The 26830-nt window shown below is 41.4% G+C and overlaps 1 protein-coding gene across 1 annotated transcript in view; it reads left to right on the top strand.

The window, feature by feature from the left end:
• The window catches only part of ippk (inositol 1,3,4,5,6-pentakisphosphate 2-kinase), a 73845-nt gene that overhangs the window by 23911 nt on the left and 23104 nt on the right, over positions 1 to 26830 (top strand). Inside the window, exons 2-6 of the mRNA XM_086001817.1 lie at positions 5715 to 5771; positions 9834 to 9929; positions 11156 to 11222; positions 24832 to 24953; positions 25782 to 25871. Coding sequence (XP_085857943.1) covers positions 5715 to 5771; positions 9834 to 9929; positions 11156 to 11222; positions 24832 to 24953; positions 25782 to 25871 — 432 coding nt within the window. The remainder of the gene's footprint in view (positions 1 to 5714; positions 5772 to 9833; positions 9930 to 11155; positions 11223 to 24831; positions 24954 to 25781; positions 25872 to 26830) is intronic.

The raw sequence follows: 26830 nt of genomic DNA, 5'->3' as shown, positions 1-26830 counted from the left end.
ACCCCAGTTCCTACAAGTACTTATATAGGAGAAGGATTAATGGTGGTAAAAAGGTGCATTTAGCATGACTACATTTTAAACTTTTAATACCGGTTGGTCATATTGGTCCAGCTAAAATATATCTGTTGAAAGAATTTAGTATTTTTCAACTATAGGAAACTCGTTTAAACGGCACCTAAATACCCTCTATTAACTGGCAAAATTCATACTCCGAAAACAACACCTCAATAACCGGAAATGTTGCCGAGTCCGAGTCTCCCACGGTGGCCGAGTTAGTCAGTGGGGGTAGTTCTCCAAACTGCCACTACTCGGCTTCTTGGCGCTGTCAGAAGTCCAAACACCTCAATAACAGGAGTCTGACTCTCCCGCGCTGCCGGTAGTCTCTTCTGATCCGCCAATTACTGTATACTGCACATTTCTTGATTTATAAAAAAAAAAAAAAATTTTGTTTGCTAAAAGTAGCCTCGGTAGATCACCCTCTCCGTCATCCGGAATTTTTAATCAACTGGCACCACCCCGGTCCTGTTGGTGCCAGATACCAAAGAGTTTCCTGTATACATGTTTTGTATTCTGGAAAGTAATGTCTATTTTCAATAGAGTTTGATTTATCTTGCTTGTGCCTGTCCAAGGCTGAGAAGTGTAATCTCGTATCTCCACCCCCGCCACCAAGCAAATGTAGAAGTTATGATTAATGATACAGAACTTTTCTTTTAGAATGATGCACATCAAAATAATAATCGACTTTCGTCCCAAACAAGTGACATGCATGCATCGCCCATAAACCTCCAGTCACAGTCCCAAGCAGATACTTTTGTTTTTGTTGGGAGTCTTTTTCACATGACCGCTATTCTTTGGGTGGAAGAGGTTGCGGGTTTGGGAGGTGCTGCTGAAGAAGCCTAGGCGTGCTGCTGAAGAAGCCTAGGCATGTTGCTGCAGTGCATCTTGTAGATGGTACACACTGCAGCCATGTTATGCTGGTGGTGGAGGGAGTGAATGTTTAAGGTGCTGGATGGGGTGCTAATCAAGCGGGCTGTTTGTCCTGGATGGTGTCGAGCTTCTTGAGTGGTGCTGGAGCTGCACTCATCCAGGCAAGTGGAGAGTATTCCATCACACTCCTTACTTGTGCCTTGTAGATGGTGGAAAGGCTTTGGGGAGTCGGGAGGTGAGACACTCGCCGCAGAATACCTAGCCTAGTTGCTACTGTATTTATGTGGCTGGTCCAGTTAAGTTTCTGCTCAATGCAGACCCCCAGGATGTTGATGGTGGGGGATTCGGCGATGAATGCTGTTGAATGTCAAGAGGCGGTGGTTAGACTCTCGTTTGTTGGAGATAGTCATTGCCTGGCACTTGTGTGGCGTGAATGTTACCTGCCACTTATCAGCCCAAGCCTGAATGTCGTCCAGGTCTTGTTGCATGCGGGCATGGACTGCTTCATCTGAGGAGTTGTGAATGGCGCTGAACACTGTGCAGTCATCAGCGAACATCCCCATTTCTGACCTTATGTTGGAGGGAAGGTCATTGATGAAGCAGCTGAAGATGGTTGGGCCGAGGACGCTGCCCTGAGGAACTCCTGCAGCGATGTCCTGGGGCTGTGATGACTGACCTTCAACCACCACAACCATCTTCCTTTGTGCTAGATATGACTTCAGCCAATGGAGAATTTCCCCCCAATTCCCATTGACTTCAGTTTTACTGGGGCTCCTTGATGCCACACTCGGTCAAATGCTGCCCAACCAGTCCATTCCAGCGTTTATGTTCCACTTGAGCCTCCTCCCGTCCTTCCTAATCTAACTCTATCTGCATAACCCTCTATTCTCCTCCCTCATGCTTATCTAGTCTCCCCTTAAATGCATCTATACTATTCACAACAGCCACTCCCTGTGGTAGCGAGTTCTATATTCTCACCACTCTAACAAAGTTTCTTCTGAATTCCCTATTTGATTTTTTTGGTGACTGTCTTATATTGATGGCCTCTAGTTTTGCTCTTCCCCACAAGTGAGAACACTGTCTACTCTACCAAAACCTTTCATAATTTAAAGACCTCTATTAGGTCACCCCTCCGCTTTCTCTTTTTAAGAGAAAGGAGACCCAGCCTGTTCATCCTTTCCTGATAGATATAACCTTGCATTTCTAGTGTCCTTGTACATCTTTTTTGCACCCTCTCCAAAACCTTTATACAGTATATTTTCTATTATATGGCGACCAGAACTGTATACAGTCCTCCATGTGGTCTAACCAAGGTTCAGTACAAGTTTAGCATAACTTCTCTACTTGTCAGTTCTATCCCTCTAGAAATAAACCCTAGTGCTTGGTTTGCTTTTTTTATGGGCTTATTAACCTCCGTCGTTACTTTTAGTGATTTAGGTATTTGTACCCCCAGATCCCTTTGCTTCTCTACTCCATTTAGATTCTTATTTTTCAAGTAATGTGACCTGCTTATTTTTCTTAACAAAATGTAATACCTCACACTTATCAGTGTTGAAATTCATTTGCCAATTATATGCCCATTCTGCAAGTTTGTTAATGTTGTCTTGTAATTTGTGGCAGTCCTCTTCAGTATTGACTGTCCATCCCCCTGCCCAAATTTGGTGTCATCTGCAAATTTAGAAATTGTGAGTTTGATTCCAAGTCTAAATCATTAATATAAATTGTGAACAGCAGTGGTCCCAGCACTGAGCCTTGTGGGACTCCACTTCCCACCTCCTGCCACTCTGGATAGCTACCCTTTGTCCATACTCTCGGCTTTCTGTCTTGCAGCCAGCTAGGTATCCGTTTTGCTACATGTCCCCTGACTCTGCATTCTCTGACCTTATTCATTAGCCTATTATGTGTGGCACCTTGTCAAAGGCCGTTTGGAAATCTAGATAAATTATATGCACTGCATTACCCTTGTCTACTCTCTCCTTTACCTCTTCAAAGAATTCGATGAGTTTGGTCAAGCAAGACTTGCCCTTTTGAAACCCATGCTGACTATTGATATTTTTGGATTCTAGATTTTTTTCCCTTTGTCATGCTCTCCCCTGCTGTCCATGACTTAGTGTATGCCTCTTTCCTTACCCTCAGTTTTTCTCTTGTCTTTATTCAACCACGGTGTCTCATTAGTGTTTAGTTTGTTCTTGTTTTTTAGCGGAATATATTTTCTCCTGCACTCTGAACACCACCGTTGTAAATGTTTCCCATTGCTATTCTAGATCATTGTTTGCCAATATTGTTGTCCATTTTATTTTCCCAAGTTCTATTCTTAGCCTGTCAAAATCAGCTTTTCTCCAATCTATTACCCTGGTCTTTGTCATGCTTTTGTTCTTAATTAGTACCTTAAAGCTTCTTATAGTCTGGTCACTGTTGCCTAGATGTTCCCCTACTTTTACTTCTCTTACCTGTTCTGTTCATTCCACATTACTAGATCCAGCAGCGAATCCTCCCTTGTTCAGCTTCTTACATACTGGTTAGAAAGGAGTCCTGTACACATTGTAGGAAAACCATTCCCTTATCCCCCTTTACCTACCTCTTCTGGCCAATTAATTCTGGGGTAGTTGAAATCAACCATTCTATTTTTTTTTACTCATTTCCCTAATTTCTTCCTCCACCTCCCTTCCACTATTCGGTGGTCTGTAGGCTACCCCATTAGTGTGATTGATCCTTGATTATCTTTTATCTCTATCCACATGGATTCTATTTCTGTCTTACTGATGGCTGTTACTTTTTTTCCACTGCCATTGTTATCTCTAATATGTACAGCTACTCCACCTCTCCTTCCCCCCCCCCCCTCTATTTTTTCTAAATATGTTATACCCTGCAGTGTTTAATTCCCAGTCCTGATTTTTCTGTAGCCATGTCTCAGTAATCCCTACTATATCTGTTTCATCTCAACGTATTATTGCCTCCAGTTCCCCTGTTTTATTACAGGTACTGTGCATTGCTGTCCAAACGCTGAAGGAAACTACTTGTTCACTGAAGATGAAAAACCGTATTAGTCGTTGGAAAGTAGGGTTTAACCCTTTTGTTTTAGACTTCAACAGATAGGACTGTTTGTTGCTAGACAATGACATTTGATTATTGGATCTTGGAAAGCTTTGACATCATTTTAAATGTTTTTGTTTTGTATAGTTCCAGGAAGAATTAGTAATGCTAAGTATCTGCTTGCATACCAAAATGTTTTAGGCTGATAAGAGGGTGGCAATACATTAAGCAGACTCAAAACAGATTTGTACCACAAATGATAGTCTGGTTATTATGAGTTTTTATTTTGGTACAACAGAGTCAATGCTTAAACTATTGACGTGGACAATATCTTTTTTAATGTCTGTCTGTCGATATCTATCATTGATTAAAAAATGCCTCTTGCCATTTTTAACTGCAGCCTGTGTTGGTTCTGACTAAGGTTCTGAACAAAAAAAATTCAAATGATTTGTTTTTGCATTATGGAATACAGTACCGGTGTATAACTATGTTGATGTTGGTGTGGATGACTTATGGATTGTGTGGTCATCGGTCTTGGCAATGAAAAGTGGTATGAAATGATTTTGTAAAGTCCGTGCACATGCAGTTTCACGGGGGCTCAGTGGGTAAATTCATGTTAGGTGGCACTCCCCATTAAGGTCTCAATTAATCCTTGCATTCTGCTGAGGGCGTAGTCACACAGTGAGATGGCTACAGAGGCTTGGGAGGGTGACAAAGCAGAGTCAGGGTACCTGCTCCCATTTGCATTGCCATGGAAATCACAAGCAGAGTATTGCTTTTCAAGATTATTTTCCCCTCTCTTGCTCTCCTGACTATATTGCCTCATCCTGGGAGGGATCAGAATCAGGCCTGATCCTGTTCTCACTTAGTTATCTCACAACCCGTGTATGCCATCAGGAACCTGGCTGAGTTTCCACCCTGTTCCCCTTCCCAGCACAGGGGCTTTGAGGCCAATCCTAACACCCTGCAATTACCCTGACTGCAACCAACTAACTCTGTACAAGCTGGGAATTGAATCGGGGACCCTCTGGTTTGTGTGACTGGTATATGCTGTCTTTATGAACCATGTCATCAGGGAGCTGTGCATTCTTTGAAATATAATGCAATGCCTATTTTTTAAACAAGATTTTCAATAAACTTCATATTGGCTCTTTTAACATTTGATTAAGTATGGCACTGAAACAATTTGACTTAAAGCAACTGTACATTTATTTAATATTTTCCATGAGTATAAGTCTTCATAAATCATGCTGATAATGCATGCTGTATTTTTAATGATATAGGCAGGCTAGCTGGCTGGAAACCTGATTCAAAATGGTGCTATTACAATAAAATGAATTGTTAAGTTTTTTAAAAATGGTTTGTTCAGGTAGGATCTAGACAATTCATTTATAACTCAAATTTTAAGAAAATAGCTAAAGGTTCTGGCTGAAGTTCTCAATAGGAAATGGTCCTGTCCCCTCATTTATATAATAAACAGATGCTTGAACTTGGTGATTGAACAATCTCCCTTTGAAGATGGTTGGAGGAAGTTTAAGTTGATGTCTTCCTTCTCCGTGGCTGTACCCTATTTCATCAAGAGTAATTCCATGAATTAGCGTAGATAAACTGGAGTTGCTGGTTATATTAGTCTTGTAGTACAGTACCATAGGTCATAAATATATATATTCTTAGTACTTTGTATATGCACTTGATGAAGCAGGTCGAAATATAAATAGAAATGGTTACTTCAGACTCGTGTCTTTTTTTTGCAGCATTGCCAAGTACTGCGTTTCCTGAAGTTTCCCATCGAACTTGCACAGCCAAACAAGGTAGTATTAATTTCTATTACTATTAAAGCAGTTTGCATGCAGAAAAAAATACATGATTTTGTTTTGTACTGGTCAACAAATGTCAGGCCGGAATTTGCAGTCGGAGGCGAACCTCTGGAGTACCCCGCCGACCCAGGGGAAAATAAATCCGAACCTACCTGCTGGGCCTGCAGGTGTACGCCTGCGTAAAGGCCCACGGATCCCAGGACGCAGGCGGTTCGGAAGCACCCCTGGGATCGCGTGGGCCGGGTCCTCCTATCAGAAAGGAAGATTCCTCCTCATGTTTATGGGGATGCCATTTACGAACGGAATCCCCAAATAATAAAATAATTTACACAACTGGAATAAAAAAATAAAGTTCCCATTTTCACAATTAATTAAAAGTCCCTTTAATGAAGCATTTACAATTTATAAAAAAAAAAAAAAAAAATTTTTTTTTAAATAATTCTAAACATTTTAACCTGGCCCAAAATTTGTATGAACTAATTTTAAATGTTTGTGGATGAATTTTTACATTCATATTAACCCATACGCTGGTGAAAGCAGGCCCAAAGCCGTAAGGGTTCCGTAGACATTTGCTGGGCAACTCTGCACCAGCGAATTTTGTTTTTGGTTTGGAGAATCTGCCCAGGATAACATGTTTAGACCTTTTTGATATTCTGAAAACTTCACACCCCCACCCACAGACTGTCCATTAAAAATGTTTATCAAGCAAGATTTTACTCCTTTAGAAAATAATTTTGTATTCTTGGTAATGATTGCATACTGCAGAAGAATAGTTCAAAATAAATAATGCACGAACCTTTGCTTGGAAAAAAAATAATTCCCCTGCATTAGTTTCCAGTCAAAGTAATTATTGGCCCAGAAATTCGGGTCAGAGGCTTCCCGCGGGTGCAAGCCTCCGACCTGCACTTACCTAGCACGCCGGCCGTTGTGCTGTGGGCCCGCGTGTGATTCCGATCCTGGGCCTGCTCCAACTGCCGGCGCGCAGTGCTTGCGTATCCAGGGGAGCAGTTAGTTCGAAGCGTCCCCATGGATCACGTGGGCCATGGAGAGCCAATGGTAGTAGGGAATCTGTATTCATAGATTTGACAGGAAGACCTGTCAAATCTATGAATACAATTCTGCCCCAAAACATAACTAAAGCTTCAAATAATTTTTTTTTAAATCAAAGTTTTAGTGTAACTATAAATTACATAATATAACTATTTTAAACAATTTAAATTTTTGAAAAAGTTAATTAGTTTCTAACGGGGCTAAAAATAAACTTACCTTTTAAAGTATTTAAAAATAATAACCCTTGGAAAAAAATGTTTTAATTTTACTTAATTCACCACTTACCTTGTTAAAAGCAGGCCTTACGCCTGCTTTTTAAAAGCGTAGCTCCTGGAGACTTAGCCTCCCGGAGAAACCTGGAAAAAAAACGGAAGTTCCAGGCGTACGTGCTGCCTCTCCGGCGCACGCGTTCGACCTGTGAACCCCTTCCTTTAAAGGAACGGAAGTTCCGGTTTCCCGCGCATACGCAGTGCATGCACGAAATCGGCACTTTTGTTGGGCCTACGCATGAGTACCCAGCGCGTACTCGCCCGTGGGGACCCGAAGTTCTGGCCCATTAATGTGTTCACCTCATGAGGATTTGTGAACGATGTGCACATAGCATCTCAATTGGCTCACACGATAAACAAACAATTCAATTTTACATACAGTTGTATGCATATTTGGTGCAATGCTTATTGTGCTGCCTACTCATCCACAGATCAGTTTTATTCTACCGTGAACTATGCTTCCTACATTTTGTTTTAAATTATTTATCTGTTGTTTAATATGTGCTTAGAAACTTATGCCTTCACCAATCCACCAGCAGAAATAAACCAACGTGGTTCATTTACCTATTGAGCCAGAAGGGAAGCATCTGAAACCACTATTGAACTGGGGGATATAATCTGGCTAGGCAAATTACTCTTGAGATGGAGGTTGAGATGTGGAAGAATACAGCCTGGGAGAAAATAGTCAATTCTTCTTTTCAGCCCTCTGCTGATTTTTTTCCCCCAGGCTCCATATATTAAAATCCTGTGCATAAATTCCCTATTTTGCAGTTTCCATTTTGATGATAATCATAGTAATGGCTTCCCTATATTTAGAAATTTTAAAAAGTGTTACGCAGCAGGCTTTTTCTACTTTATTGTTACTCTAACCACTGCTGTTTCACTTCCTATTTGTTACAAATTAAATGATCCCAGATAAAAAGATTTCTCAAAACAAAAATGGATAGGAATATAGGAATTGCTAGATGAAAGAAATCCAAGGTCCATCTAGTTCACTTTGTACTATCCTGGTAGTCACATAGAATCACAGAAACTTAGGTCACAGAAGGAGACCATTCGGCCCATCGTGTCTGTGCTGACCGGAGAAGAGCTGTCCAGCCTAATCCCACTTAGCAGCTCTTGGTCCGTAGCCCTGCAGGTTACGGCACTTCAACTGCATATCCAAGTACTTTTTAAGTGTGATGAGGGTTTCTGCCTCTACCACCCTTTCAGGCAGTGAGTTCCAGACCCCCACCACCCTCTGGATGAAAAAAGCTCTCCTCAACTCCCCTCTAAACCGTCTACCAATTACTTTAAATCTATGCCCCCTGGTTATTGACCCCTCTGCTAAGGGAAATAGGTCCTTCCTATCCACTCTATCTAGGCCCTTCAAAATTTTATACACCTCAATTAAGTCTCCCCTCAGCCTCCTGCAGTCTTTCCTCATAACTAAAATTCTCCAGTCCTGGCAACATTCTTGTAAATCTCCTCTGCACTCTCTCTAGTGCAATCACATCTTTCCTGTAATGTGGTGACCAGAACTGTATGCAGTACTCCAGCTGTGGCCTATGGTACAACCTGATACAACAATAATGGAGTTGTTGACTAATCGTAACAACCAATCTCTCAATTAGTCTACAACAGACCCAGACATGACACGGGGAAAACCCCCAGCAGCGGAAAGCTTTGGGAACCAGAGGTCCAAAGTCACCTGTTCCTCCAAAGGATGTCACACTTGCCATATCTCAAATGACTCGTATACTGTATCCCAAAGTATTATCTGAAAGAAATCTATTTAATGTACATGTGAACTAATCAACACTAGCTGTTTCTGTTTCCACCATCTCCTTGGGGAGCCTGTTCCATAGAATTACCACTCGCTCACTGAAATAATGCTTCTGCAGATTAGTTTTAAATTTCCGTCCCTTCAAGCGCAGGCTGTGTCCTCTGGTTTTACTGCTCTGGATAAGGTGAAGCAGCTCGTCATTGTCTACATAACTTAGTCCCTTTTGGAATCCTGAAACGGCAATAATATCACTTCTCAACCTTTTTCCAGTGAGAATGCCCAGTTTGCATAATGAATGCAGAATTCCAACATAAAAATGCAGTAGGTTAATGAATACAGTTAAAATGAGCACTTGTATCTATGTTCCAGATAATTACATGTTTGTTTATAAACCCAAAATTGCTGGTTAATGGATTCAACCTCATTATTGTACAGCTGCAACAAATCGAGTTTTATGCCTACTTTAGAAACGTGAATTGTCTGGAGAGAGCAGCTTGAACTCTGGTGAAGAACGAATGATTAGCAGTCTGTCATTGGTGGTGGCAGGAACAATTTGAAACAGTGAAGAATAGTACACAAAAGCAAATTGACACAACATTAAAGCATGTTGAATTACATGTAATTTCTTTTGTACCATATTGATGTAATATGCTAAATATATCTAGAAGTGATGCTCATTCTTGCTCCTTAATCATGGGTTTACTATTTTTGCGTGTGGAAAATAGAATTTGCATTTTAAATAGGAACCGTACTGTAAGAAAACTGATTTAACAGCTGCATCAAAAGGCATGGAAGAGAACATTTGGAATTTGAATCAATTGCTAAAAGCAAATATTGTGCATACATATACAAGAAGTGTTTTACAGTGCTGTGCTAGCCAGGCTGAAAGATAAATTGCTTTAGTCCTAAAACTTGTCAACTACGATGTACAGTTTCATTTTTGTAATGTTAATAAATGATTTAATATTGCAGGCATTGGAAGAAGTTCCCCGTCGGCTAAAGAATGTTGTCGACTTTAGTAAACATGTGATGAAACTTTTATTGGGTGATAACTTTGTACAACCTGGGGTAAGAAAATTTCAATTTGTTGATGTATGCTTGCTAACATTCCTTGAGATTGTACTTCGGCATAATCCTGGTCAGCTGAAAAAAAAGTCATATCTACAGCTTTTATTGTGCAGTGGGGTGAAATACCGATTAATTGCAGATTAAATGATTAACATTTCATACATGATCATTAAAAGATGAACAAATCTGAACTGCCCAGGGGACGGAACAGCTTTTTTTCAATAAGGAGGACTTGACTGTTTAAGGCAGCTATTTCTAAGAAAGTGGACGTTGCAAAGAAATCTGCTGCAAACCCAATAGTGGTGAAATTTCCCCTCCCACTTAACAAAAAAAGTAAAAAATTCTGTCTATATATTAAGTTAGTCTGTACTCTGCTTCCTGAGTCCAATGTGCTCCTGAGGGTTCCCTGGGTTTCACTGATCTTTTTGCTGCTTTCACTGTGCATCTAATACTTTTGTTTTTGATTTTGTCCTTTGCAATGATATCCTTGAGCTATGGTTTCTTATCCATCATATTTTATTTTTCCTCAGACTTCCCTTAGTATTTTGACAATCAGAAGAGGTAATCTGGGTCGAAACCCCATACCAACTTGTCTTCCAATCCCTCTCCCTACCACCACCACAGAAAATGTTAACATATGGAAACATAAATGTTGATGTTTAAAATTCAGTTTAAATTTTGTATCCATCGTTGCATTTGGCCATTTTATTTTGTTATGGGAGTATGTGTGTTGTAACTTACATTTAACTGTTTGTAGTCGAATGTTTTTAGTACAATTCAAGGAACTTTTCCTGGTTGTGAATATAGGTCCGGGCCAAACAAATGGACAGAAACTAAGACAAAAACTGACCAGATCATTTTCTATGGAAAAGCTGATTTAAAAAAAATTATTACATTGCCTAAATGCTGGGCATGGTGTCCAATCCTATTTCATACAATTAGTAAATAAATGACTTACCAATTGGAAACTATTCCTGGTTAATCTAAATTAGTGAACCATTAGATAGTTCAAGAGCTGGTTCAGCAAGCCAAAGGACAAAGTGGTGAGGAGAAATGTTACTACTGTACAGTTCTTCTGAAGTTGGGGAGCTTGAAGCATGTATTCTCTTAAGATACATCAAACTATTACAAAGAACTTGTAAAAATTTATCTTGAAACAATGAGCTATATTTAAAAAAAAAACACAGTATGGAAATATAACCCTCCCCCTCCCCCCTTTCTTTTAGGAGGTTATACAGCTACCACTGGACTTCGTCAGACAACTGGCATTGAAGATTCAACCAGAAAGGCCAGGTATGATGGGAAAGAAATAACATTTCTGTTTTGCAGTGGAACCTCAGTGGAGTTGAACACCTGTCCCTGTCACCACTATTAACTTGGGTCTGGGTTGAGCCCAGACTAAAGGGATAGAAGTCTCCATTTCTTCTGGATTGAAGGGTCCTGAATGAAATCGCTTTTGTTAGTTTGTGAAGTTTCTTGGATGCCTGAGTTTACAGTATGAACATTGCCACGAATTTGCAGTCTCATTTAGAGATGTCACAAGAATGTGGTTGAGAGTCTCTTATGTGGTTGACTTTATTCTCCCACCACCCTCTATCTGCTGTTAGGAAGACTGAAGCCATTGGGCTAGATTTTGCCAGCCCTTTGGAGGCGGGACTGCCGGGAAAATGGCAGAATTTGGGGCCGGGTGCCCAACCCGCCTCCATGCCATCTTGCCAGGAGGCGGGTAGCCGACCTGCGCCGGCTGAGGCGGGAAGGGGATTAATGCCAATTAACTGCCTGTTAACAGGTATTTAACAGGCAGTTTTTTGGCTAATCCCTATTTTGAGCCCTGAAGTGTGGGCTTCTCGATGGCTCCGAACCTCACCAGGGTCAGTGAGGCGGGCCGTCGGTCAGCGAGGGTTGGAGGGGCCGAGATGTCTGGTGTGCAGGTGAGTAATGGGTGCATGTGTGCAGAGGTAAGTGTGTGAGGTGTGTGTAAAGTGTTTTAATAAGTTTTACTTACCTTTACTTCTTCCTGCAGGCTTCCTCCCTTCAGGTCTTGGGAGTCCCTCAGTTCACCGGCACAGAAAGCAGAATGGCCGCTGAACTGTCAAAAGCTGCAGCCTTCTGCTTTCTGGTCAGGAAGGCTTTCTAATTGAGTCTTGAGTAAAGGCACAACTTAGACAGATTCAGTGTTTGACAGCTTCACAGCTGTCAAACGATGACATTGCATCTGTCAAAAGCTCTTGACAGATGAAACGGCACTCGCTGACGTCACCTGTAACTGGCTTTCCCTTAATTGGCCTGCTAAGCCTGCTGGGCTTAGCAAGGTCAATCAAGGGAAAATAGCGTGGGTTGGCCACAAGTTGATGGAGACGGGACTAAAACCCAACAAGTGGGAGTCTCGCCTCCAAAACTCCCCATTGACACAATCCAGCCCGTTGTCTCCATTCCCTAGCCACCAACTCCATCTCTCTCCCTGGCAACTCTGAGGCTGAACCAGACTCTTCACAACTTTGCTGCCATATTTGACCCAGAGATGAGCTTCTGACCACATATCCGTGCCATCACAAAGACTGCCCACTTCCACCTCCGGAACATCGCCTGACTCCGCCCTGCCTCGGCTCATCTGCTGCTGAAACCCTCATCCATGCCTTTGTTACCTCAAGACTTGACTATTCCAATGTGTTCCTGGCCGGCCTCCCATCGTCTACTCTCCGTAAACTTAAGCTCATCCAAAACTCTGCTGCCCGTGTCCTAACTTGCACCAAGTCCCGTTCACCCATCACCTCTGTGCTCGCTGACCTACATTGGCTCCTGGTTAAGCAGCGCCTCGATTTTAAAATTCTCATTATTGTTTTCAAATTCCTCCATGATCCTTCCTATCTCTAATCTTCTCCAGCCCTACAACCCTCCGAGATCTCTGCGCTCCTCCAATTCTGGCCTCTTGAGCATTCCCGATTTTAACCACTCCACCATTGGCGACCGTGCCTTCAGCTGCCTAGGCCCTAAGCTCTGGAATTCCCTCCCAAAACCGCTGCACCTCGCTACCTTTCTTCCTTTAAGCTGTTCCATAAAACCTACCTCTTTGATCAAGCTTTTGGTCATCTGCCCCAATATCTCCTTATGTGGCCTGGTGTCAAATTTTATTTGGTAACACTATATAAAAACGTTGTTATTGTTTTCCCCATTCCTGAACTATTTCTCTCTCCCTGTCAGATGGCTTAAAAATCAAAATCGGTGTTTTAAAAAAAAATAAACTCCAGCAGCATGCATCCACAGATATTGAATGAAAGCAAGTTTTCTATCAAGATTTGCATCGACGGTTCCGCACAAGAGATTTCCAGAACGCATTTGATAAAGTTCCGCATGAAATTTAAAAAGAGAGCGCGTAGCAACCTTGCGACATGGGTTGGAAATTGTTTGGGAGGTAGGAGACAGACAATATGACAGAGTACAAAAACAAAAAATGCTGGAAACACTCAGCAGGCCAAGCAACATCCTTGGAGAGAGAAACAGAGTTAACATTTCATGTCTGTGACCCTTCGTCCGTTCTGTTTCTCTCTCCACAGATGCTGCCTGGGCTGCTGAGTGTTTACATCATTTTCTGTTTTTGTTTCGGATTCCAGCGTCCGCAGTATTTTGCTATTGTAATATAATAGAGTACATATTCTGATTGGGATGTGACAGGTGGTTTTCCCAAGAATCTGTACTGGGGCTTTGGCTTTTCGCCATATTTATAAATGACTTGGATGAACGAATAGAGAACTGTAATACAATTTTGCACATAGCACTAAATTTGGAGGCACAATAAGTAGTGCAGATGGCAGTAGCAAGTTGCAAAGGGATATAGACCGATTTAAGTGAGTGGATAAAACTGGCCAATGGAGTTCTCTGTGGGCAAGTGTGAGGTCATCCACTTTAGACCCAGGAAAGACAAATGTATTTTCTAAGTAGTGAGAAACTAGGAACTGTGGGTGTCTCTGTACACATCACTAAAAGCTAGTGCACAGGTATTCCATAGAATTCCATAGAATGTACAGCACAGAAACAGGCCATTCAGCCCAACCGGTCCATGCTGGTGTTTATGCTCCACACGTGCTTCCTCCAACCCTACTTCATCTAACCCTATCAACATATTTTTCTATTCCTTTTCCATGTTTTTATCTAGTTTCCCCTTAAATGCATCGATGCTATTCGCCTCAACTGCTGCTTGTGGTAGTGAGTTTCACATTCTAATCATTCTCTGGGTAAAGAAGTTTCTCCTGAATTCCCTATTAGATTTATTAGTGACTATCTTATATTTATGGCCCCTAGTTTTGGTCTCCCTCGCAAGTGGAAACATCATCTCTACGTTTACCCTATTAAACCCTTTCATAATCTTAAGACCTCTAACAGGTCACCCCTCGGCCATCTCTTTTCTAAAGAGCCCCAGCCTGTTCAATCTTTCCTGATGGGTATAATCCCCTCAATTCTGGTATCGCCCTTCTAAATCTTTTTTGCCCCTTCAGTGCCTCTGTACATTTTTTTAATATGGAGACCAGAATGGTTAACACTACATGCGTTCTAACCAATGTTCTATACAAGGTTAACAGAACTTCTCTAAATTAGTGGGAATTCCATCACACTCCTTACTTGTGCCTTGTAGATGATGGAAAGGCTTTGGGGAGTCAGGAGGTGAGACACTGACCTGCTCTTGTTGCTACAGCATTTATGTGGCTGATCCTGTTAAGTTTCTGGTCAATGGTGACCCCCCAGGATGTTGATGGTGGGGGATTCAGCGATGGTAATGCCGTTGTATGTCATGGGGCGATGGTTAGACTTGCGCTTGTTGAAGATGGTATTTGCCTAGCACTTGTGTGGCGCGAATGTTACCTGCCACTTATCAGCCCACATCGTCCAAGTCTTGTTGCATGCGGGCATGGACTGCTTCATTATCTGAGGAGTTGTGAATGGCACTGAACACTGTGCAGTCATCAGTGAACATCCCCATTTCTGACCTTATGATGGGCGGAAGGTCATTGATGAAGCAGCTGAAGATGGTTGGGCCTAGGACACTGCCCTGAGGAACTCCTGCCGTGATGTCCTGGTGCTGTGATGATTGACCTTCAAACACCACAACCATCTTCCTTTGTGCTAGGTATGACTCCAGCCAGTGGAGAGTTTCTCTTCTCCCTTCCCCCCCCCCCCCCCGATTCCCATTGACTTCAGTTTTACTAGGGCTCCTTGATGCCACACTCGGTCAAATGCTGCCTTGATGTCTAGGGCAGTCACTCTCGCCTCACCTCTGGAATTCAGCTCCTTTGTCCATGTTTGGACCAAGAATGAGGTCAGGAGCCAAGTGGTCTTGGCAGAACCCAAACTGGGCATGAGTGAGCAGGTTATTGGTGAGTAAGTGCTGCTTGATAACACTGTCTGACACCTTCCAGAACAAGGGGGTATAATAAGATTAGCGCTAGAACATTCAGAAGTAAAATCAGGAGGCACTTCTTCACACAAAGAATCGTAGAAATCTGGAACTCATGAAAAAGGCCAGGTTAATTGAAACTTTCAAGATTGAGATGGATAGATTTTTTAGGTAAGGGTAACAAGGGGTATGGATCAAAGGCGGCTAAATTCGGTTTAGGTACAGATCAGTGACAATCTAATTGAATGGCGGAATAGGCTTGAGTGGCTGAATGGCCTACTTGTTTCTGTGTTCCAATAACTCTTTATATGAAAATAAGGCATACTATTCACAGGATGAATTACTCTTCCAGTGGAGTGACTGCAATGTAAATCAACATAAATGATCTAAATTTTACTTAAAAGTCATCCACAAAACCAAAAGGATGGTTGCATAATTTCTATACAAGCTGATGACCTGTTAACTTGTTGAAGGTTTCATGATTTTTAAAGATGTGCTTCATTGAATCAACTGGCTTGGTTTAGACTTAAATAAATGAAATGACCACGACTGAAAAAAGTAATTTGTTCATTGTTCTCTGGGCAACATCCAACAACAATGTTCAATTGTTAAAAATGTTTTGATTTTTTTTTTTTTTTTAAAGAGGGCTACTGATGCTAACAGTTGATCTTGCAGTTGAAGTGGTGATGTGTTGCATGTTTTGTCAGTGTGCTTGGAAGTTCCTGTGGGGCTGCAACAGCCATTTAAAGGTGAGGTTTATTTTTGGCAGTCAACTGTTGTACAGAGCCTGGAAATAACGTCAAACAATGGAGTATGTCCGGGCACGAATCCTGCATTGATGAATGTAGCTGTAGAGCTGCTGCTTTAGGAAGTGGATTGCCCCACAGGAGTGTGTGCAGGCTGCTTGGGAGGAGTGTGAAAAGGATGAATACTGTTTTTAACTTCTAGAGGACCTGGGTGCAGTTGAGAAAGAAGCTTTCTATATCATCTGACGACCTGTTAGCGTGAAGGTTTCACGATTTTTAAAGAAGTGCGTGCTAGTCTTGGGAAAATCTGCTAAAGTACAGATATCCACGTACCAAATTATACATCTACCCTTTGTCACATCTTGGGATGTTTCACTGTTTTGTTGCAGAAGGATCTGGGTACGATTTATATTTTTTTACATTTAAGTTAAACTGTGTTCTCAAAGGTTTTAAATCCACTTTGTAGGCAGAATTGACCTGGGGATGTTGTGGGAAAGAGTTGTGTGTTGAAACCAAGCCAGTATTATGTTGTCTGCCTGTGGATCAGACAGTGGAATACCACCCAGACCCATTATGTCAGGATTTTTGAAACAGCCAGAGTTAGATTTTAAGGGTAACTACTACGACAGGAAGAGGGACAGGGTCAAACTACCAGCTTCCTGTCTAGCAAGCGGACAAAGGGGACAGAGAAGCATATGTTCGAGACCAAAAGGCTGCAGCATGAGGCAGGAAGAGAACCGGCAATGGCAATCCGATTTCAGAGGTTTTTTCAGATTTCAAAGAAAAGTGATTATTTTAGCCTAGTACTGGGGCTGTTCTGGCTATTTTAAATGTCACAAGGGGAGGATATATAACTTTCATGTGTGGTGAGCTTTACTTCAAATGTTTCTCTGTTCACTTGACAATTACAAAATAGTTTGATTTTTGTATTCAGCCTTGTCTCAAATCGTGAGTCACTTTGTCTTTTGGAACATTGGATAACCGCACGTGGGAGAATTATAGCATCCAGCTCATAGAACAAAAGAGTTTCATTGTTAGGGATTTGGGTTACACTGTTGTATAAACCAGATACTGGGCAGTACAGATGAATTCCTGATTGAAAAGGATGCAAAGAAACCAGTGTTGCTAAATGTGAGGTAATATCTAGGACAGAAGTGAAATTTGTATTGCCCTCAACTTATGCCTTGATTGTGACCACATACAAAGTACTCGAGACATCCTGTTTCATTCTTTCATAGCTTAAAGTACATGCACATATTGCTGCAGGGCATACGTTCCAGCTGCAACTTCGAACAGTTCCAGTATGTGCATTTACATCTGTAAGGTGTGTCCAGAAAGCAATTGTCCAAGAATACATCAGTGCATGATGATGATCATTTACTAGGATGGCGGAGTAGTACTTGGGTGTCACTCTGCTCTTCAAACTTCCAGCATCTGAACACTACTTTTCTGGTCGCAGAAGAAGATGCACTGTAGTTGATGGGAGCAGACGTGTACAGAAGAGGAGCTCGGTAGTTTCAAGTCCTTGAATTCCTTTGAATGTGAACCAAGAGAATAGTCGTAAACATCTGTTGTGGGGAAGATATTGGAATCTATAAGGACAGTGACTGAGCACTTAAAAATTTGAGCTGATTAGAGAGAGCCAACGTGGATTTATAAAGGGTAGGTCATGTCAAATGAATCTAACTGAATTTTTTGAGGAAGCAACTAAAGTAGTCGACAGGGAAATGTCTGTGGATGTAGTTTATATAGACTTCCAGAAGGCATTTGATAAGGTTCCACAAGAGACTGTTAGTTAAAATTATTGACTTGGATATGCGTTAGTTTGCCGATGACACAAAGATTGGTGGCATATTATGTGTCGACAGGAGCTTAAAATTACAAAGAGAAATTGATAGTGAGTGGGCAAAACTGTGGCAGATGGATTTCAACTCGGGTAAGTGTGAGGTCATCCATTTTGGACCAAAAAAAATAGATCAGAGTATTTTCTAAATGGTGAAAAGTTAGGAACAGTGGAGGTCCAAAGAGATTTAGGGGTCCGTGTACACAGATTGCTAAAATGCAGTGATCAGGTACAAAAAAAATCAAAAAGGCTAATGGTATGTTAGCCTTGATATCTAGAAGGCTATAATATAAAAGGGAGGAAGTTTTGCAACAGCTATACAAAGCCCTGGTTAGACCACATCTGGAGTACTGTCTGACGAAGGGTCGTCGACCTGCAACGTTAACTCTGTTTCTCTCCGCTGCCTGACCTGCTGAGTGTTTCCAGCATTTTCTATTATTCCTGGAGTATTGTGGTTCTGGGCACAGCACTTAGGAACAGGAGTAGGCCATTCAGTCCCTCGAGCCTGTTCCGCCATTCAATGAGAACATGCGAACTAACTCCATATGCCCACCTTTGGCCCTTATCCCTTAATACCATTAGTTAATAAAAAAGCTATCAATCTCTGATTTAAAATTAACAATTGATCTAGCATCAATTGCCATTAGCAGAAGAGTTCCAAACTTCTACCACCCTTTGTGTGTAGAAGTGTTTCCTAATTTCATTCCTGAAAGGTCTGGCTCTAATTTGTAGACGATGCCTCCTAGTCTGAGAATCCTCAACCAGCGGAAATAGTTTCTCTACCTACCCTATCTGTTGCCCTTAATATCTTGAAAACTTCGATCAGATCACCCCTTAATCTTCTAAATTCTAGAGAATACAACCCTAATTTGTGTAATCTCTCCTCGTAACTTAACCCTTGAAGTCCAGCTATCATTCTGGTAAACCTACACTGCACTCACTCCAAGGCCAGTATATCCTTCCTAAGGTGTGGTGCCCAGCACTGCGCTCAGTACTCCAGATGTGGTCTAACCAGGGTTTTGTATAGCTGCAGCATAACTTCTACCCTCTTGTATTCTAGCCCTCTAGATATAAAGGCCAGCATTTCATTAGCCTTTTTGATTATTTTCTGTACCTGGTCATGACATTTTAATGATTTATGTACCTGGACCCCCAAGTCTCTTTGGACCGCCACTGTTTTTAGCTTTTCACCATTTAGAAAGTACCCTGTTCTATCCTTTTTAGGTACAAAGTGGATGACTTCACATTTGCTTACATTGAAATCCATAGAATCATAGAATGGTTACAGCACAGGAGGCCATTCAGCCTGTCGAGCCCGTGCCAGCTCTCTGCAAGAGCACTTCAGCTAGTCCCACTCCCCTGCCCTTTCCCCGTAGCCATGCAAATTTCTTTCTTTCAGATATTTATCCAACTCCCTTTTGAAAGCCATGATCGAATCTGCCTCCACCGCCCTTTCAGGCAGTGCATTCTCGATCTTAACCACTTGCTGAGTAAAATTTTTTTTTCTTACATCGCCTTTGGTTCTTTTGCCAATCACTTTAAATCTGTGTCCTCTGGTTCTCGACCCCTCTGCCAATGGGAACAGTTTCCCTCTATCTACTCTGCCCAGACCCCTCATGATTTTGAACACCTCTATCAAATCTCCTCTCAATCTTCTCTGCTCCAAGGAGAACAACCCCAACTTCTCCAGTCTATCCACGTAACTGAAGTCTCTCATTCCTGGAATCATTCTTGTAAATCTTTTCTGCCCCCTCTCTAAGGCCTTCACATCCTTCCTAAAGTGCGATGCCCAGAATTGGACACAATACTCCAGTTGGGCCGAACCAGTGTTTTATACAGGTTCATCATAATTTCCACACTTTTGTACTCTATCTCTCTATTCATGAAGCCCCGGATCCCGTAAGCCTTTTTAACTGCTTTCTCCACCTGCCTTGCCACCTTCAACGATTTGTGCACATATTCCCCCAGGTCTCTCTCTGCACCCCCTTCAGGATTGTACCATTTAGTTTATATGTCCTCTCATTCTTTCTACCAAAATGTATCATTTCACACTTTTCTGTATTAAATTTCATCTGCCACGTATCTGTCTTCCTGAAGTCTATCAATTTCCTTCTTGCTTTTCACTGTACTTCCAAGTTTTGTCATCTGCAAATTTTGAAATTGTGCCCTGTACACCCACGTCCAAGCCATTAATATATATCAAGAAAAGCAGTGGCCCAAGAACTGACCCCTGGGGAACACCACTGTATACCTGCCTCCAGTCTGAAAAACAACCGTTCACCACTACTGTTTCCTGTCACTTAGCCAGTTCCGTATCCATGCTGCCACTGTCCCTTTTATTCCATGGGGTTCAACTTTGCTGGCAAGCTTATTGTGTGGCACTTTGTCGAATGCCTTTTGGAAATCCATGTACCCTACGTCAACTGCATTACCCTCATCAACCCTCTCTGTTACCTCATCAAAGAACTCAATCAAGTTAGTTAAACATGATTTGCCTTTAACAGATCCATGCTGGCTTTCCTTACTTAATCCGCACTTGTCCAAGTGACTGTTAATTTTGTCCCAGATTACTGTTTCTAAAAGGTTTCCCACTACTGCCCTGTAATTGCTGGGTTTATCTTTACATCATTTTTTGAACAATGGTGTAACATTTGCAATTCTCCAGTCCTCTGGCACCACCCCCGTATCTAAGGAAGATTGGAATATTATGGCCAGTACCTCTGCGATTCCTCTCTTAATTCCCTCAACATCCTAGGATGCATCCTATCCACTCCTGGTGATTTATCTACTTTAAGTACAGCCAGCCTTTCTAATACCTCCTCTATCAATTTTTATTCCATCAAGTATCTCCACTACCTCCTTTACTATGTCTATGGCAGCAGCCTCTTGAAGACAGATGCAAAGTACTCGTTTAGTACATCAGCCATACCCTCTGCCTCCATGCATAGGTCTCCTTTTTGATCGGCCCCACCCTTCCTCTTACTACCCTTTTACTATTTATATGCCTACAGAAGACTTTTGGATTACCTTTTATGTTGGCTGCCATTCTATTCTCATACCCTCTCTTTGCCCCTCTTTTTCAGTTCTCCTCTGACCTTTCTATATATATCCTGATTCTCGGATGTGTTTGCAACCTGACATCTGTCATACGCGCTCTTTTTCTGCTTCATCATATTCTCTATCTCTTTCATCATCCAGGGAGCCCTGACTTTAGTTGCCCTGCCTTTCCCCCTAGTGGGAATGTACCTGAACTATTTCCTCTTTAAAGGCAGCCCATTGTTCCATTACAGTTTTGCCTGCCAATCTTTGATTCCAGTTTACCTGGGCCAGATCCGTTCTCATCCCACTAAAATTGCGCCCACCCCCCCCAGTTAAACATTTTTACTCTAGATTGTTGCCTGCCCTTTTCCATAGCTAATCTAAACCATATACTATGATCACTGTTCCTTAAATGTTCCATCTACTGACACTTGTTCCACTTGACCTAACTCATTCCCCAGAACCAGATCCAGCAATGCCGCCTCCCTCGTCGGGCCGGAAACATACTGATCAAGAAAGTTCTCCTAAACGCACTTCAGAAATTCTTCCCCTTCTCTGCCCTTAACACTATTATGATCCCAGTCTATATTATGATAGTTGAAGTCCCCCATTATTACGACTCTATAGTTCTTGCACCTCTCCCTCATTTCTCTGCAGATTTGCTCCTCCATATCTTTCCCACTATTTGGTGGTCTATAGAATACACCTAGTGTCTATAGAATACACCTAGTAGTGTAATGACACCTATTATTTCTTAACTCTAGCCATATAGATTCTGTCCTTGACCCCTCCAGGACATCCCCCCCTCTCTAGCACTAACATTCTCCTTGACCAATACTGCCACACCACCTCCTATCTTTCCTGAACACTTTATAACCAGGAATATTTAATATCCAATCCTCCCCTTCTTTGCGCCAGGTCTCAGTTATTGCCACATCATATTCCCATGTGGCTATTTGTGCCTGCAGCTCACTTACTTTGTTTACTACGCTTCTTGCGTTCACATACGTACACTGTAAACCCATGCTGTATTCTTAGTTTGATCCCACCTAACACCTTACTATTTTGCCCCTCCCAATCCTTTGAGCACTTTATTTCCCCTTTCTAACATTACTTCCTGGTGCCCATTCCCTTGCCAAATTAGTTTAAACCCTCCCCAACAGCACTAGCAAAAACCCCGCGAGGATATTCGTTCCGGCCCTGTTGAGGTGCAACCCGTCCGGCCTATACAGGTCCCACCTCCCCCAGAACTGATTCCAATTCCCCAGGAATCTAAAACCCTTGCTCCTGCACCATCTCTCCAGCCACTCATTCACCTGCGCTATCCTCCTATTTCCATACTCGCTAGCGCGTGGCATCGGGAGTAATCCGGCGATTAATTTGCTTTTTAATCTTTTTCCAAGCTCGCTGAAATCCTCTAGCAGGACCTCATCCCTCTTTCTACCTATATCAATGGTACCGATATGAACCACGACCTCTGGCTGTTCACCCTCCCGCCTCCAGAATGTTCTGCAGCCGCTCTGTGACATCCTTGACCCTGTCACCAGGGAGGCAACATACCATCCTGGAGTCACGTCTGTGGCCACAGAAACGCCTGTCTGTTCCCCTAACTATTGAATCCCCTATGACGATTGCTTGCCCATTCACTATCCCTTTGTAATTTTATGCTTTCATCTACACTGCCTACAAGTGTCATTGGCAAATTTGGATTTTTTTTTTGTTTTATGGGATGTGCGCATCACTGGCAAGGTCAGCATTTATTGCCCATCCCTAATTGCCCTCGAAGGTGGTGGTGAGTCGCCTTCTTGAACCGCTGCAGTTCGTGTGGTGAAGGTACTCCCACAGTGCTGTTAGGTAGGGAGTTCCAGGATTTTGACCCAGCGACGATGAAGGATCGGCGAAATACTTCTAAGTCAGGATGGTGTGAGACTTGGAGGTGGTGGTGTTCCCTTGGATATATGACTATGCCATCATTTAAGTCGTTAATAAATACTGTGAATAGTTGAGGCCCCAACACATCCCTGCGGGACACCACTAGTTACATCCTGCCAATTTCAGTACCTACCCATTATCCCTACTGCCTGTCTCCTGCCGCTCAGCCAATTTCCTAACCAGGTCAATAGTTAGCCCTCAATTCCATGGGCCTCTACCTTAGTTAACAGTCTCTTATGTGGGACTTTATCAAATGCCTTCTGGAAGTTCATATAAATAACATCCATAGACATTCCCCTGCCCAATACTTCAGTCACCTCTTCAAAAAAAAATTCAGTAAGTTTGTCAGGCATGACCTACCTTTCACAAATCCATGCTGGCTCTCTGATCAACTGAAATTTTTTGAGGTGTTCAGTCACCCTATCCTTAATTATAGACTAGCAATTTCTAGCAAAATCTTTAGAAAGGATGTATTGGTCTTGGAAGTAGTGCAGCGCAGATTCATCAGAATGATACCAGGGCTCCAAGGGTTAAATTATGAGGAGTAATTACATGAACTAGGCTTGTATTCCCTGGAATAGAGAGGGTTAAGGGGTAATTTGATTGAGGTTTTAAGTATTTTGAAAGGAATTAATAGGTACATAGAGAGAAACTTTATCTGCTGGTAGTCTTGGACAAGGGGGCATATTCTTAAAATCAGAGCCAGGCCATTCAGGAGAAGAGTTAGGGTGGTAGAAGTGCGGAACTCTCTCTCAAAATTCAGTAGATGCTAGCTCAATTAATAATTTAAAATCTGAGCTATAGATTTTTGCTAGCCAAGGGTATTGAGGGTTATGGCGCCCAGGCGGGTGGATGGAGTTTGGCTGCTAATCAGCCGTGATCTCATTGAATGGAAGAACTGACGTGAAGGGCTGAATAGCTTACTGCTATTGCTATGTCCCTAAGCCAGATAGGACAGAGCATATTTATTGGTCACAGCCTGTTTAATATAATTTGCATAACTGCTATTTTCACTTCTGCCACTTAATTTGCTAAATTCTTGCCAGTATTTGCCTGGAATAGTTTTTGCGCACCTTCATTTACTTTCCTTCATACCAAACCTATCTTTAGCTGCTATTTTGCAATAATGTTCAAGGCTTCGCTTTGTCCTTTTTTTGTTAACTATACAACTACATAGAGAGCTGCTGCCAGGCCCCGCATATCACTGAGATGATGTTGACTTTATTCATCATGCTCATTGTACCCATTGTATTGTTGACCGCTGTTCCCTGCCAGCAAATAATCTGCTTGTGTTGCGCCATTACAGTAGTGAACAGAGTTTCCAGTAACTGGTCTGTAAAATGGGCTTTTGTCTTCAGTTTCAATCTGTTTCTTTTCAAGTTCTAGTGCTCTTCAGCTGGATGAACAAACTTTTCAACTTTAGCACCACCCAAGTGGATTGTTGGTTGTGTGAGAAATGTTGAAAGTTCTTTGGTGCTTTGGGATTAGCTGTTTTTTCCATTGCTTTAAAAAAAAAAAAAAAAAAAAATCCTCATTGTCTTTCTAAACCTTATGTTCCTGAAATTATCTGTGAGCTGTAAATTTCAATTAAAAATTGACATTTCACCCTTTTTACTAAAGCAGAAGAAAATATGGCCTTTAATCATTTATATCCGAGGTGTGTGGCTTATTTTAATTCTTGAGAAGTTAACTTAAAAATGAGTGGGTGAGGGAGGAAAGATACAGAAAGTCCAGCAAACAGAACTTGAATGCAGAATTACCCAATGGAAGGGTTTTAAATACAAAATCATTGTCATCTAGTGGCTGGTGTTAAGATTGCAACAGTGACTGCAAAATATATTTAAGGTATATATCGATATTCATTTGCTAACTTTGAATGTGACAGCATTTATCTTGTTATAAATCTAAAATTATAACTTAATCAGAAATACATATTAAAATTTTACTTTACAGTATCCCGTTGCAATAAAGTGATGGATGCCTTCAGTGGGTACACATTATGCCTTCCAGATCTCACCAAATTCCAAACCTGCCATCAAATTGAAAAACGACCACCCCTCTGTATAGAAATCAAGGTAATTGCTGTGGATGAACACTGAAGAATAATTTTCACTTTGCTATTAATAGATAATGTTGATTACAATGCTAAAGGATCACTTGTAGTTGCTTTGTGATTGGTTGTTTTCTCCATTCCTGCTAAGAAATTACATTCTCAGGAATCTCATATCTCTAAACCTCCTATTTCTGAGATTTTATTTGCATGTGTCGTATATTTCAATGAAAATTGGGTATTTTTTAATTCAAGCAAAGGGAAAGTATGGCTCCTAGTCATTTATATCTGAGGTATGCTCAGGATGTTTCGCACAAATAAATGTCAATTGTAATGCAATGGTAACTGTTTTAGAAGAAAGAAATGTTAAATTAAGCTCGTCGACAAAGCCTAATTTTTAAAATTTCAACCCCCGTGTGCAATGTGCAGTCCCACACCAATTAGTTGTTTCTTAACTGCCCTCTACAAAGTGTCCTACACAACCTCTCCATTGTATCAAACTACCGAACAGCATTGTGGGAGCACTTTCACCATGTGGACTGCAGTGATTCCAGAAGACCCGCCTTCTCTGGCAACTAGGGATGGGCAAGAAATGCCGGCCATGCCAGTGACGCCCACATCTCGAATTAATAATTTAAAAAAAACACAACATTTCTTATAATTGGTAAAGGTTTGGGGGAAATTCCATTGAAATATTAATGTAAATAACTGACAGTTGTCTTTTGTGATGCACTGCAACATAACTTTACTAAAGATGGTAGTAGGAAACACCTTTTCCAATTTTTTTTTAAAAAGTGGCGTTTCCCTACTGTCTCTTTCCAGTGGGATCATCTAGCTTTCTTTTTATTTATAGCCTAAATGTGGATTTATCCCTTTCTCGAGTCACATTACCAAGGACATTAAACAGCGTGTGTGTCGCTATTGCATGCACCAACATCTGAAGGTACTTATTTTTTATCAATTATAAATTTTCATTTGTTTCCATTTAAAAAAAATTACAACATACAAAATGATAAAAGTACCTTATTTGTGAGCAGTGCTGTATTCAAGTTTTTGTGTGTGCGCTTGCCATTTGAAAAGTGACCATATGTAGTACATTTTGGGGGTTTAAGTTTCATGTTTGTAATTTTTTATTTTTATTTGGATATCCTCCTTAGGTTCACTGCAAAAGCCCATTCCAGTAACCAAACCCCTGCTTCCTGCAAACTGGAGTGTGCCTATACCTGCCCAATATTTAGTTCAAAACAGAAAATGTTGGAAATACACAGCTGTAAAGAGAAAAGACAGGTTGTGAAATTATGGATGTGTACCCTTCGTCAAAAGTTTAGATGATTGTAGTGAGCCTAGGCATTGAACGGAAACGCTTGCCATTATTTCAGCTTACTGAATATATTGTGATTGCATTGACTTCAGACAGTGGTAGAATAATTTTATCTGATCATGACTTAGAGCTATAAACTACAGAACAAATTTATTAGCATAAATAGGTAAGAAACTAGCATGGTAAATAGATTTACAGGTATTTTTCTGCATTTCAGGAGGGATAGTAAAGTCTTATAATTAGGTGGCAACACGTAACGTAAAACTGGACTCTAAGCAGTCCCTGACCGTGACCATATGTTGGAATTGAAGCAAGTCAGCCCAAGATAGATTTTCAAAATTCTTTATAGGTAGAGCTGAACAAAACAAACTTTAAAAAAAAAAAGTCTCAAACTGATGTAAAGCTACCAATTAAAGTTTTTGTCTTTGAATTGAATGGCTTGGCCCACAGTAAACAAGGTTAAACAGGGTTGCAATCCAAGATATTTACGTCTCGTGCCTATAGCAGACATTTTGTCTGGGGGTAGCCATGTATTTCAAAACGGGGTGCCATTTTTTCTGCAAGTGAATCTGGTTTTAGAA

The sequence above is a fragment of the Somniosus microcephalus genome, chromosome 11 (genome assembly GCF_052327205.1).
Source record: "Somniosus microcephalus isolate GS21.2 chromosome 11, FLI_Smic_1.0, whole genome shotgun sequence".
NCBI classification, from domain to species: Eukaryota; Metazoa; Chordata; class Chondrichthyes; order Squaliformes; family Somniosidae; genus Somniosus; species Somniosus microcephalus.
Note: the sequence above shows the minus strand (reverse complement) of the source record. Positions and strands in the feature narration are given on the sequence as shown.